This window comes from Cheilinus undulatus, linkage group 24, assembly GCF_018320785.1.
Source record: "Cheilinus undulatus linkage group 24, ASM1832078v1, whole genome shotgun sequence".
Classification (NCBI taxonomy): Eukaryota; Metazoa; Chordata; class Actinopteri; order Labriformes; family Labridae; genus Cheilinus; species Cheilinus undulatus.
The window spans coordinates 3,417,373-3,430,519 of record NC_054888.1 but is presented as its reverse complement, the minus strand read 5'-3'; the positions used below and the strand labels follow the sequence as shown (position 1 = coordinate 3,430,519).

The window sequence follows — 13,147 nt, the reverse complement described above, 5'->3', positions numbered from 1 at the left end:
ATGTTTTTTTCAACAGTTTGGCTCTTAGGTTGAGTAACACTGGGTTATAGTATCATTTTTAATTTATTAATATATATTAACATGACTGGGTATAAAAGGAGCATTTTAGAGAGGCAGAGGTCTAAAATAGTCTAAAAGTTGTCGAGCAATTTCGGAAAAATGTTCTTCAAAGTAAAACTCTAAAGACTTTGAATCTCCCACCATCTACAGGCCATAACATCGTCAAAAGATTGAGAAAATCTGAAGAAATCTGTGTGAACAAGAGTTACAGCCTCTTCAAATAAAGTAGAACAAAATCCCAGCTTTGTAAACGTAAATGAAAAATGCAGTCACTTAATAAATACAAACTTAAAGAACCAAAAAAGGGCTGTAGGCACTGGCCAAAATGGACAAAAGGGCGAGATGGGCGTGGCCTGATGTTCTGTTGTTTCTAAGACATGGGTTTATGAGAATTGATGATGACGCATTGTGACGTCTTGTGGATATCTGTGTTAAATCAGCAGAATTAAACTCAATTAGCAGACTTAACGAGCTGGCAGATGTTAGATTATGATGCCTTCAAGGACGACTCCGTAAAGTGACTGTAAATAAAATGTGATGATATGTTAAACGTAACACCAAACAGAAAAGTGTCAATAGTCGTATCGATGGGGGAATGGTCTCCGGCTGATCAAAAGTATCGTGGCGTAGGATTCTGAACTCCTCGCTTCTTCCTGTGGCCTCTGGGCGCTCTGGGTTTGGTGTTCATGTAGTCGCTCTGAGAGTCGGTCCTCTTCAGTTTGAGCTGTAAAAGATCAACAGTTAGACGTCTTGGTGAGATATGGCCGTCTAACATTAATAACAGGTCACGTTTTCTTACCCAGAAGAACAAGGCGAATATGCTGACGATTATACCGTAGACAGTGACAGGAACCAGCACCAGAACCCAAACCCAGGGGAATCCCCTGCTGTGGTCACCAGGTTCTGTATCCAGATGTTTTTTGATGTTGCACAGATGCTCTAGTAGAAACATGAAGGAATGATTTAGCAGATTAAATACATCCAAACATTTTAAATGTCCTCAGCGTCTGCAGATCTTACCTTTTATCAGAACCAGTACCACAGCTCCTTTTGTTCGACACAAGGGAGGAGGGAACCGGACCGTGCCCTTACACCTGTAGACACCCTGGCTGCTGGCGTTCAGGCCAGTGAGCATGAAACTGAGAGAGCTGTTCCCTTCACTGATCAGCTGGACTCCCGCTCTGGTGTGCAGCGGTTCACACTGTGGTGTTCTGTTGACGTGACTGCAGGTGTGGTTGTAAATCTCCACTTCGTCTTTTAAGAGGGAGAATTTGAACTCTTCACCGCTCAGCTTGGGGCACGGCACAGAGACGCTTTGTCCGGCACAAATGCAGAAAGGCTGAAGTTTGTCTAGAGAGGAGGAAAAGATGGAACTTCAGTCAAATAATCTTAATTTAGGAATCATGAACGAGGTTAATTCAGACTGAGACGGTCGGTTAAAAACGGCTTCATTTTCTCTCAAACACTTCTTTTCAGGGCCCTACACTTCTTAACTCTGTGGATGGGACGTCACCCATGTGGACAGGACATACGTCTAGAAAGAGGTTGACCCTGTAAGTCATAATTGCATAAGCCTTTTCCCTGTTTTCACACACACACCTCTATAAAAGGCCTCACAGAGAAATCAGGAAAGAAGGAGGTGAGTAAGAACACCGACACAACAGTCCATCATCCAGCAGTAATGACGGATTTTTGCCATTAAAACAACTCAGAACTGTAGTTAAAACTTTAAAGTGACAGTCGACCTATGAAGAAACCACGCTCAGACCCAGAGCTGTCCACAGACTCGACTGGGCCCCTGAAAAACTCAGCAAATGCAGAGATTTACTGAAGGTATCAGTGCATGTGTGTTGGATTAGTAGCATTAGAGCTAGCATCCATGCTAACGGTTTCCTATTGTTGCAGCTGAAAAGTGTGTCAAGCTATTACGAGGTTTCGATGTTCACATTCATGCCACTTTTTCATCACTTTTTATGTCACTTTTAACCCATTTTTGTATATTTGTGCCACTTTTAACCCATTTTTGTATATTTGTGCCACTTTAAACCTTTTTTGTCACTTTTTAACTGCTTTTCACCATTTTTCTCCCATTTGCCTTTCTTAGCCCATTTTTTTTGCCCATATCCTATTTTGCCACTTTTAACCAATTTTATCCTCTCTTAGCTCAGTTTTGCTACTTTAAACCTACTGTCACTGCTTTTTAGCCTTTTTTCACCATCATCCCCCATTAACCTTTCTTAGCACATTTTTGCTGCTATCCCATTTTATACCATTTAATCCATTATTGCCTTTGTTTGCCTATTTTTGCTGCTTTTTTAAAACTGCTTTTTAATATTTTTCTGCCCATTTTGTCCTTTTAGCCTTTCTTAGCTCATTTTTGCAACTTTTGAACCTTTTTTCACCATTTTTTCCCTTATTTGCCTTTCTTAGTTGACTTTTGTTGCCATCCCATTTTATCGTAGCTTTTTCTTCCTATTTTTGCCACTTTTCAACTGTTTTTCACCATTTTTCTGCCAATTTTGTTCTTTTTAGCCTTTTTTAGCCCATTTTTGCCAGTTTTTAACCTTTTTTTCCCTTGATTTGCCTTTCTTAGTTGACTTTTGTTGCTATCCTGTTTTTTTTTTTCTTAGCTTTTTAATGCCTATTTTTGTCGCTTTTCAACTGCTTTTCACCATTTTCTGCCCATTGTGTTCCTTTTAGACTTTCTTAGCCCATTTTCACCTTTTTTTGGACTTTTTATAATTTTTTCCCCATTTGGCTTTCATTATTCATTTTTTGCTGCTATTCCATTTTACATCTTTTAACTTTCTTTTGCCACTCTTTACCTATTTTTGTCACTTTTTTGCTACATTTTAACTGCTTTTTACCATTCTCTGCCATTTTATCCCCTTTAGCCTTTTCACCATTTGCCCCCTATTTACCTTTCTTAGCCCATTTTTGCTGCTATCCCATTTTATACATTTTAATTCATTATTGCCATTGTTTGCCTATTTTTGCTGCTTTTTAACAGCTTTTTAACATTTTTTCTACCCATTTTGTCCTTTTAGCCTTTCTTAGCCCATTTTTGCCACTTTTGAACTTTTTTTCTCAATTTTTTCTGAGTTGTCTTTTGTTGCTATCCCATTTTTTTTTAGCTTTTTATGCCTGTTTTTGCCACTTCTCAACTGCTTTTCACAATTTTTCTGCCAAATTGTGTTGCTTTTAGGCTTTCTTAGCCCATTTTTGCCACTTTTGAACCTTTTTTCACCATTTTTTCCCTGATTTGCCTTTCTTAGTTGACTTTTGTCGCCATCCTGTTTTTTTTTTAGCTTCTTATGCCTAGTTTTTTCCACTTTTGAACTGCTTTTCACCATTTTTCTGCCCATTTTGTTCCTATTAGCCTTTCTTAGCTCATTTACTTTTTATAATTTTTTCCCCATTCGCCTTTCATTATTCATTTTTGCCACTTTTGAACCTTTTTTTCACATTTATTTCCGTCATTTGCCTTTCTTAGTCGACTTTTGCCGCTATCTCATTTATTAAATCCTTGTATGCCTATTTTTGCCTCTTTTCCACTGCTTTTCACCATTTTTACCCCATTCACCTTTCTTAGCACATTTTCGCTGCTATCCCATTTTTAACCTTCTTTTGCCACTCTCTGCCTGTTTTTGCCACCTTTAACCAATTTTCTGCCAGTTTTTACCTGCTCTTCACCATTTTCTTCCCATTTTCACCCCTTTTACCTTTTCTTAGCCCATTTTTGCTGCTTTTATCCCATTTTGCCCCTTTTAAGCATTTTTGCCACTTTTAATCCGTTTTGCCACTTTTTCACTGCTTTTCACCATTTTCCCCCATTTGCCTTTTTAGCCCATTTTTGCCCATATCCTATTTTGACTTGGAATCAATTTCTGTTACTGTTTAGTCTCTTTTTACAATTAAAAATTTACTTTTCCCTGTAAAGTTGTTTCTAATTCTTCAAGTTTACTCTCTGGCATCCTGGCGTCTGTGCACATTTGTCTCAACTATGAAGTCTGATATTACCCTCTAAAGGATTGTTCAGTGTGCTAATCCACACCGTTAACTTCACCAAAGAGATCAGTCTGTTTAAAGAGGTTTATGTTTGAAAATGCCACATCGTTCTACAGCATAAATAGATAAATAAAGAAGTACAGAAAAGGAATGGGCGCAGTTGCAGAGAGCATGCTCAGGTAAGGTTGGGCTGGAAACTCGGGGCCTGATCTCAGCTCTAGAGTGACCTGTTCAGAGGTCAAAGGTCATGCATCCTTGTATGATAATGCAGCTCTATCCTCCACAGAGATTTTCTCGTCTGGTAACAGAGGACTATAATCACCTGGCTCATGTTTTCATGGTAGATTTTCTTTAGCTCATTATTTTATGTAATTATTATTTATTTTTATCAGAAGCTCGTTCCTGCTTTTACATCTGTGTGCTGCTCTGGTGAAAAAAGTCGAGCTGTTGGCAGCTCTGCAGAGAAACAGCTCATGCAAAGATACATTTATTTGCATTTAGCTGAAATTCACTCAACATTTCACCACATCTCCACCCCCACACGGAATTTCTACAATAACAGCAAGTCTTTGCTCATTCACCTTTTACCAGAAAAACAGAAAGTGACAAACTTGAGTCAGATGTCGAGTGACTCAAGTGTGCCACTAAAACTTCGTTCTGATATCCTTCTGCTGGCTGGATTACAAACATCCTCACACAGTGACTGTAGAGTCTGATGTGATCTGCCTCTGTCAGCTTCATCAATCCTCATCAGTGAAAGTAGAGGGAGGGGGAGCTTTAGGGGGTAGAAATATTATTTCTTTAGCTCTGCAGGAGCATGTCAGTTGATAAACGCTGGATTACAGAGGTAGTTAAGTGTATAGGGGTCAGATCTGAACCGTTCACTCTCAAGACAAAGTGCTGTAGCAACAATTTGGCTAAATTTGGGAAAATGCCCTCAGTGTCCGCTGTGGGGGTTTGAAATATCTGCTGAGGTCAAAGCCCTGAAATACTTTGGTGGCAGTGACACTGAGCAGAATGTTGTTCTGTGTACAGCCTGAGGCGGTTTGTTTCAGATGAACCTGAAATCTCAACAATGCTCAAAGATGTAATGTCATCATACAAAGGCAGAATATCTAAACCAGTGTAACTCAGCCCCGCTCAACCATAGGGCCAAAATGTTCAAAAATATCTTTGCAAGAGCCACAATCTAAGAGGTGAAAATAGGTTAAAGTAGTGAAATGGTCAAAAAGTGGCTCTAAATGGGGAGAAAAAAGAGGCAAAAATTGATTAAAAAACAAGTTACAGGTGGCAAAAATGGTCAAAAACAGTAAAAAATAAGTAACTAGAATGGGCAAAAAAAGGTGAAAATGGGGAAAAGTGGCATTCATTGGCAAAAGGCAGCTTTAATGTGCCAGAAGGGGCAAAAAATGGCAAAAAATGGGGGAAATTTTGAAAATAGTGAAAAGCAACATAAACCAGGCAAGTGTTGGTGAAAAATGGCAAAAATTGATAACAAAAAAATGAGATAGAGGTGGCAAAATAGGTTAAAAAAAATGTGGCAAAAAAATTAGTGGAAAACAGAAAAAAACTGACAAAATGGTCAAAAACTGGCAAGAAAGTGGCAAAAATGGGGAGAAAAAGTGACAATATAGATTAAAAATGAGTTACTGTCAGAGGTGGGAGAAAGTCATTGTTTTGCAAGTTTCAAGTAAGTCTCAAATCTTTAATCCCAAGTCGTGAGTCAAGTCTCAAGTAAAGACAAGTCGAGTCAAGTCCCAAGTCATAGGCTTGAAATTTTCGAGTCTTTACAAGTCATTAGCACTGTTTACCAAATAAAATGTCATTTTAACAGTGTAACAATCTATTCAATTTGACAGTGAATGGATTTTGAATTGTTTTATTTTTTTAATAAATCAGACCAGTGTGACAGAACTTACACAGAAAAAGAGTGCTGACGCAGCATTCAGGATATGATCAGTGCTAAGTGGTGCAACAACAAATGAACCTCTGAAGACTTTGTACAGTCATTTTAACTCATCTAATGTGAGTGTGTGTGTGGTGAGTGGGTGTGTGTGTATAGGTGTGTGAGTGGATATATAGTGTTTGTGTGTGTTTTTCAGTGAACATGTTTGACTGGTCAGCATTAGGTTTAAGGTGTTATAACCAGTTATAACCAGTTCTTAACCTGACTGCCTCCTAATGAAAAAACAAAGAAAAGAGCTGATGAATCATGGGTGTCTGTTTGGGTATTTATATTTCATATTTGGACATTTACTGTAGTTCTGTGACTCTGTTAACTTAAAGTTATGCTTTCTTTTTTTCCCTCTCATTATTATCGCTTTTAGCTAAAGGGGGAGGGTCCCCATAGCAGTCTCTGCCCTGGGCCTCCAAATGGCTAAAGCCGGCCCTGCCTCACACCTGCAGCTCCCCCTCACAAATCGTTCTGCCAGTGTGTTGCTTTCATTTTTCTGTTTCTGCTCTTTTGACAGTATTTATCATTGGTATGTTTAAGTTCAAATAAAACACTCACGTTTGGACAAGTTTTACTCCGTTTTACATTATTTCAAAATGTGAGCGTGTGTGTTTGGCTCATTGATGATGATGCCCATTGTTAAAGTCATCATCAACTACGAGTATGGGAGAGCATCGGCGGGGAGTGACTAGGAAATGTGTTAAAACGAGGCATTAGAAGCTTATCTTGGAACACAAGACAGCACACCTCTATGAATGAACTTACTGAAGACACGCGCCACCAGCAGACTTCCTCTGCGCTCTTTTACGCATGCAGCTGGTCACCAAAGAGCCACATGCGGCCGGAGAGCCGTGGGCTGAGTATCACTGCGTTGGTTGAATAGTTTGAATGGGGGCACATTTTACTCAACACGCTCACTGAAAATCTTAAGTATTTTCAAATCATCGGACTAAAGTCCAAGTCAAGTCCCAAGTCATTGATGTCAAAGTTCAAGTCGAGTTGCAAGTCTTTGATGATATTGTCAAGTCGAGTCCAAAGTCATCAAAATTGTGACTCGAGTGGGACTTGAGTCCAAGTCGCGTGACTCGAGTCCACACCTCTGGTTACTGATGGCAAAAATGGTCAAAAACTGTTAAAAATGAGTAACTAAAATGGGCAAAAGTGGCATTCAGTGGCAAAAAGCAGCTTTAATATGCAAGAAGGGGCAAAAAATGGCCAAAAAAGGGGGAAAACTTTGAAAATAGCAAAAAGTAAGATAAACAAGGCAACTGGTGAAAAATGGCAAAAAATTTATAACAAAAAATGAGTTACAGGTGGCAAAATTGGTCAAAAATGTGGCAAAAAATGAGTGAAAGGAAGCTAAAAATGGACAAAAGTGGGGGGAAAGTGGCATTACATGGAAAAAGGCAGCTTAAATGGGTGAGAAGGGACAAAACATGGCAAAAAAGTGGAAAAAAAATGTGGAAAATAGCAAAAAAAGAAAAAACTGGACAAAAGGGGTAAAAGAAGTGGCAAACATGCTAAGGTATTTTTTAACAAAAGCTGTAAAAATAGATTAAAAGTGGCAAAAAGTGGGGGAAAATTGCAAATAGGGGCAATGGAAATTATACAAACAAAAAAATAAAGGTTGACAATTCAAGCCAACTGTACGAGAGTGGGAAACAAACTGATCAATGGATCATTTCTGAAGTTAAAGTTGACCTTTTTAAGGGAAAAATATTTCAAATTAAGACATAAAAGAGCCACAAATCATCACTAAAGAGCCACACGTTGAGTATCACTGATCTAAAATATTCAAGAGCAATAAAGAGCAAAGTCTAACCTGAAAGCACAGTAAGTTAAAGGTCACATATTTGAACCCTTTGAGACAACTTTATGTCGGTCTCAGAGGTCCCCAGAACAAGCCTGTGAAGTTTTTTTGCTAAAAATCACTCCAGTTCTGGATGTTTGCATGTTTACATACCCTCTGTTTCAGCCCTGCCCTGATTAGCCCTGCCAATAAGCTGTCTGACTCCGCCTCTGACCACGCCCATCCCAGGAAATGGATGTGTTGCTGCTTTTCACACATTTTGGCTCACTTTGTGGAACTGTTTAATCCACTTTTATCCTAACCTGACACTCCAGATGGATTTGTTTCACACATCCATCTGGTAAATCTCTCACACACAGCGCTTGGGAAAGGGCAGAGCCTTTGAAAAAAACTCGGAGGTTGATTGGATGAACGTTCTGTCTGTCACATCTTTACAGGCCAATCAGAGCGACAAAACACGTGACATCGTAGCCCCAAACTTTCTCCCCCAAACGAGTTGCGCCCCTACAGATGAATAAACTCCATAGATAGCTGCATGTAGACATGTCAGTACACGACTTTATTAAAAGAGAACAACTCACTGCTGTTCTTTGTTTTCTTTTAACAAAGAAATGTCGTCAAGTTCTGATGAAACTGGCGCTTTAGAAGCATCCACGCTAACGTCTTCCGCCATATCTGCACCGGCCTCTTGCTGCTGCTCACTTAGGTAACGACTCTGCCACGCCTGAAAGTACCGCCCCTCATCGCTGATTGGTCCTCTCACTTTCTAACCGGGCCCAAACGGTTGAGACGGGAGCTTTGCAAGATGGATTCACCAGTGAGAAACACAGAAACAGGTGTATCCATCTGCTTTGCACGGTTACAAAGTGGTACAAAAAAAAACAAACAAGTGGCATAAAATGTCTGAGAAAGTGCAAAAACAGGATAAAAGTGGATTAAAAGTTCTAAAAAGTGGTGCAAAACAGGCGAAAAGCAGCAAGTAGTGGCCCTAAATGGGTAAAACGTGGCATATAATACAGAAAAGCAATAAAAATGGGGTAAAAGCTGCAAAAATGAGCAAAAAGTGGGCAAAAGATGACAAGAATGTAAGAAAATCAATCAAAAGGGGTTAAAAGCTGCAAAAGATGGCTAAAGTAGGCAGCAAGATGTTGCAGAAATGGGTAAAACGGGTAGGAAAAAAGCAAACGTGAGCAAAAGGAGGTAAGAAAATACATGCAACATAAACAGTTTACAAAAGGATTAGCATGGATGCTGCTAAAGCGCCAGTTTCATCAGAACTTGACCACACTTCTTCGTTAAAAGAACAAAGAACAGCAGTGAGTTGTTTTCTTTTCAAAAACGACAAAAGTCAAGTACTGACATGTCTACAGTCGCCATGGTGCACGTCATGCAGTTCTACAGTTGCAAGAAAAGTATGTGAACCCTTTGAGATTTCTTAGATTTCTGCATAAATTGCTCATCAAATGTGTTCTGATCTTCATCTAAGTCACAACAATAGAAAAACACAGTCTGCTTAAACTAATACTGCACAAAAAAAAATGACATGTTTTCATGTTTTTATTGAACAAACATGTAAACATTCACAGTGCAGGGTGGAAAAAGTATGTGCACCCCTAGGCTAATGACTTCTCCAAGAGCTAATTGGAGCCAGGAGTCAGCCAACCTGGAGTCCAATCAATGTGATGAGATTGGATGTGTTGGTTAAAGCTGCCCTGCCCAATAAAAAACACACCAGTGTTGAGTTTGCTGTTCTCAAGAAACATTGCCTGATGTGAACCATGCCTGGCACAAAAGAGCTCTCAGAAGACCTACGATCAAGAATTGTTGACTTGAATGAAGCTGGAAAGGGTTACAAAAGTATCTCTAAAAGCCTTGATGTTCATGTGTCCACGGTAAGACAGACTGTCTACAAATGGAGGAAGTTCAGCACTGTTGCTACTCTCCCTAGGCGTGGTCGTCCTGTAAAGATGGCTGCGAGAGCACAGCGCAGAATGCTCAATGAGGTGAAGAAGAATCCTAGAGTGTCAGCTAAAGACTTACAGAAGTCTCTGGTACATGCTAACATTTGTGTTGACAAATGTCAACAACACATACACATATTTGCAAAAATTTTTTTAGCCCTTTTTTCATTGCTGCCATTTTTTGCCCCTTTCTGCAGCATCGTTCTGCCTGCTTTACCCTTGCCCATTGTTGCAGCTTGTATTCCCTTTAACTGCTTTTATGTGATTTTGCACCTTTTTCCCATTTCTGTCCATTGATGCTCCTTTTTCTGCCTCCCCATTTTTTCCACTTTTCCCCCATTTTTGCATGGTTTGTTGCAACTTTTTGCCCATTTCTACAACTTCTTTAACCCATTTCTGCCATTTCTTGGCATTCCTGCCACTTTTAACCTTTTTTTGTCTCTTTTGACAATTATTGTGTTCTTTCCAAAAAGGTTGTCTCTGTTCCTTCCACCTTTATTTCTGACATTTGTTCACTTTGATGTGTAGCTCTGAAGTTCAGTGTGCTCACCACTGTTAACATTACTGATTCAAAGGTAGTGTGTTTATGAACATGGGTTTACATTACATTACATCAAAAATCATCATCTGTGTTGCTCTGATAAGACTGGTGATTATTCTGCTAAAATAAATAAACATATGGTCCCCCGTTTGGCCAGCCCCCTTAAAGCCCCCCCCCCCATGGGCGGCCTTGCATACCGATGAGGGCTGAGGCCACCTTTTCCAGCCAAGTGTGAGTGGGCCCAAAGATTTCTGGGTAATTTAGGTGGGAGCAGGACTTGTAATGCATAGATCCTGTCCTGATGGTTAAACATTTTTACTCCTCAAGCTTTATATTTCCAGATTTCCATGCGTACTTACGGTCGTTCCTGTGAATGCTGTATCTCCAGAACACTCTGATTTTCATCAAACTTTGCACAAATGTTCACCCAGGATGAACTGATGATGGTCAAAGGTCAAGGTCACCGGGCCTTCAGTGAATCCCTTGCTTTCTCGACAGGAAGGATGAACTGTTTTCCTATTCTAGGTCAAAGGTCAAGGTCAGTGTGTGTATTCCTTACTTGTACAACTTCTCAAGATTGCTTTCCATAATTTTCTTCAGACTTTGCAGGTTTGGTGATGAAGGTAAAAGGTGCGTGTCTTTAGGCGTCATGCTCAGCCCTAGCCCAGTGATACTCAACACGTGGTTCTGGAGCCACATGTGGCTCTTTAGTGATGATTTGTGGCTCTTTAGTGATGATTTGTGGCTCTTTAATGATGATTTGTGGCTCTTTAGTGATGATCTGTGGCTCTTTTATGTCTTAATCTGAACTATTATTCTTTTAAACTTTGACCTCAGAAATTTATCATTGCGAGTTACATTAACCAGTTTGTCTCCCACACGTATACAGTAGCTTTGAACGGCCAAACTTTATTTATTTTTTTGGTTTCTTTTTACATTGTTTGCCTCTTTGAATCCATTTCTGCGCTTTTAGCCCATTTTTACTGCTTCTTTTAGCCACTTTTATCCCATTTTTGCCCTGTTTCATCAGTTTTAGCTACTTTTATCCTGCTTCTTTGCAATTTCTCACCCATTTCAGCTGCATTTCGCCATTAAATGCCACTTTTCCCCCCTTTTCCACCTTTTTACTGCTTTTTTGCCCTCGTTAGTTACTTTTCACTCATTTTTGCTGCTTTTTGACCACCTGTCACTCAATTCTTTGTGACTTTGTACCCATATTTGACACTTTTCACCCAGTTTTCTCCATTGTATGCCTAATTTACCCCTTTGCCGCCCATTTTTTTGCCACTTTGAAGTCATTTCTGCTGCTTTAACCCATTTTTACCACTTCTCTTTAGCTTTTTGACAATTTTTCGCCACTTTTATCCCACTTTCGCCATTTATCATCAGTTTTAGCCACTTTTATCCTGCTACTTTTAATTTTTCACCTGTTTCAGCTGCCTTTTGCCATTAAATGCTACTTTCCCCCAGCCCCCCCCCCCCCCCCCCTTTTCCCCCACTTTAGTCACTTTTCACCGCTTAGATTGTGGCTCTTGCGATAGCATTGTTCAACAGCTTGGCTCTTTGGTTGAGTAACACTGCTCTAGCTCTGGTCTTTTTGACCCACAGCTACACTTTTACTGCCTGGTGATTGCAAACTTCATGAACCACCAGCCAAATGTGATTGCTTTAATGTTATTGTGCTGCAGTCTGTGCAGAGAAATGGGAATAAATTCAGAGCAGTTATAAAATCATTGCATTAGATGTTCTTATAGACCAATATCAGGTATCATTCATATCTGCTTTCTCTTGATAACAAGTTCATTTCTAAAGATCTGAAGAAAATGAACTCTTCAGCATGAGAAATGTCCTCCCTTGGATTGATGCACATCTGCTCTGGGCTTACATATTTCCAGACACAGCTTGTGCAAGTTTACAAAATCCCCTTTGAAGAAAGGTGTTACTGTATTACTGATGAAGGAGTTAACCTCAGAGAAAGCCACTGTCCTACTGTAACCACACATGCAAAGTAAAGTTATTGTCATTTCTAGTCAATATCCAGCCTTTTAGTGATACAGATACATGGATGTAGATGCTGTATGAAAACATTCAAAACTCACCATTACTCGGGCAGGTGTCCTGAGCCTCAGCTGCATTGGAAATCCTGCACACTAAGAAAAACAAAAACATCCAACAAACCGTCATCGCGAACCTTTGCACCGACTGCGTGAGCGTTCCTCCAGCAGTGTGCATCTTCCCCTCATCACCCAGAGCTTTAATTTCCTCCTCCTAACTTTATTCTGCAGAAGAATCAGATCTGATAACCCTTGTTTCCATGCATGCTTTCCTTTGAGCTCACTGCATCATATCCTCAGTGTGGCTCTGACAGAATCACTCCCACAGTTCTGCAAAGACTGAAAGTCACACATCCTCTGTACAGAGAAAACATCCTCTGGCAGAAACACCGCCTCCTCCTCTCATGTGTTTGACCTTTGACGCTTTTATTTCCTCAAGATATGTGCTTAAAAAGTCTACCCAGGACTCCCTGTGTCAGTGCAGTCAAGTATTTGGACTGAGGGTGAAGACCTAAGAAAAGAGGAAACCAGAGGACTAGGTTGGCAAAGAATGCACTAAAAGGACAGAAAAATGATAAGCATGAATGCAAAGATATTTCAAAGCTGGAGAAAAACTGAGAATTGCAAAACATATTTGTGAGAATCCCATGTAAATGTTTGTTTTTCTGCTGAATGTGCTCCAAAAATGTCTCCAGACTGAGCGACCCTGAGTGCAGTGACCTGCCGTTCCATTTGAAACTAGTTTAAACTGAAACTTTT

At 39.9% G+C, this 13,147-nt stretch overlaps 1 protein-coding gene across 1 annotated transcript; it reads right to left on the bottom strand.

Annotated features, from left to right (window-relative positions):
* On the bottom strand, window positions 1-12,708 carry LOC121506403 (T-cell-specific surface glycoprotein CD28-like). The gene is made up of 4 exons (XM_041782193.1): window positions 12,434-12,708; window positions 1,081-1,410; window positions 860-999; window positions 1-784 (listed from the first exon to the last, which is right to left on the bottom strand). The coding sequence occupies exons 1-4, from the start codon at window positions 12,564-12,566 to the stop codon at window positions 671-673; spliced, it is 717 nt and encodes a 238-aa protein (XP_041638127.1). The 5' UTR covers window positions 12,567-12,708; the 3' UTR covers window positions 1-670.
* Between the last annotated feature and the right edge of the window lie 439 nt (window positions 12,709-13,147).

Bases quoted from the DNA above. Each gene is read 5' to 3' on its own strand.
- LOC121506403 (XM_041782193.1), bottom strand. From the start codon at position 12,566: ATGCACACTGCTGGAGGAACGCTCACGCAGTCGGTGCAAAGGTTCGCG. The intron at 1,411-12,433 runs GTGAGTTTTGAA...CCTCCTCTCTAG, and splicing joins GGACACCTGCCCGAGTAATG to ACAAACTTCAGCCTTTCTGC. The intron at 785-859 runs GTAAGAAAACGT...GATCTTTTACAG, and splicing joins TATTCGCCTTGTTCTTCTGG to CTCAAACTGAAGAGGACCGA.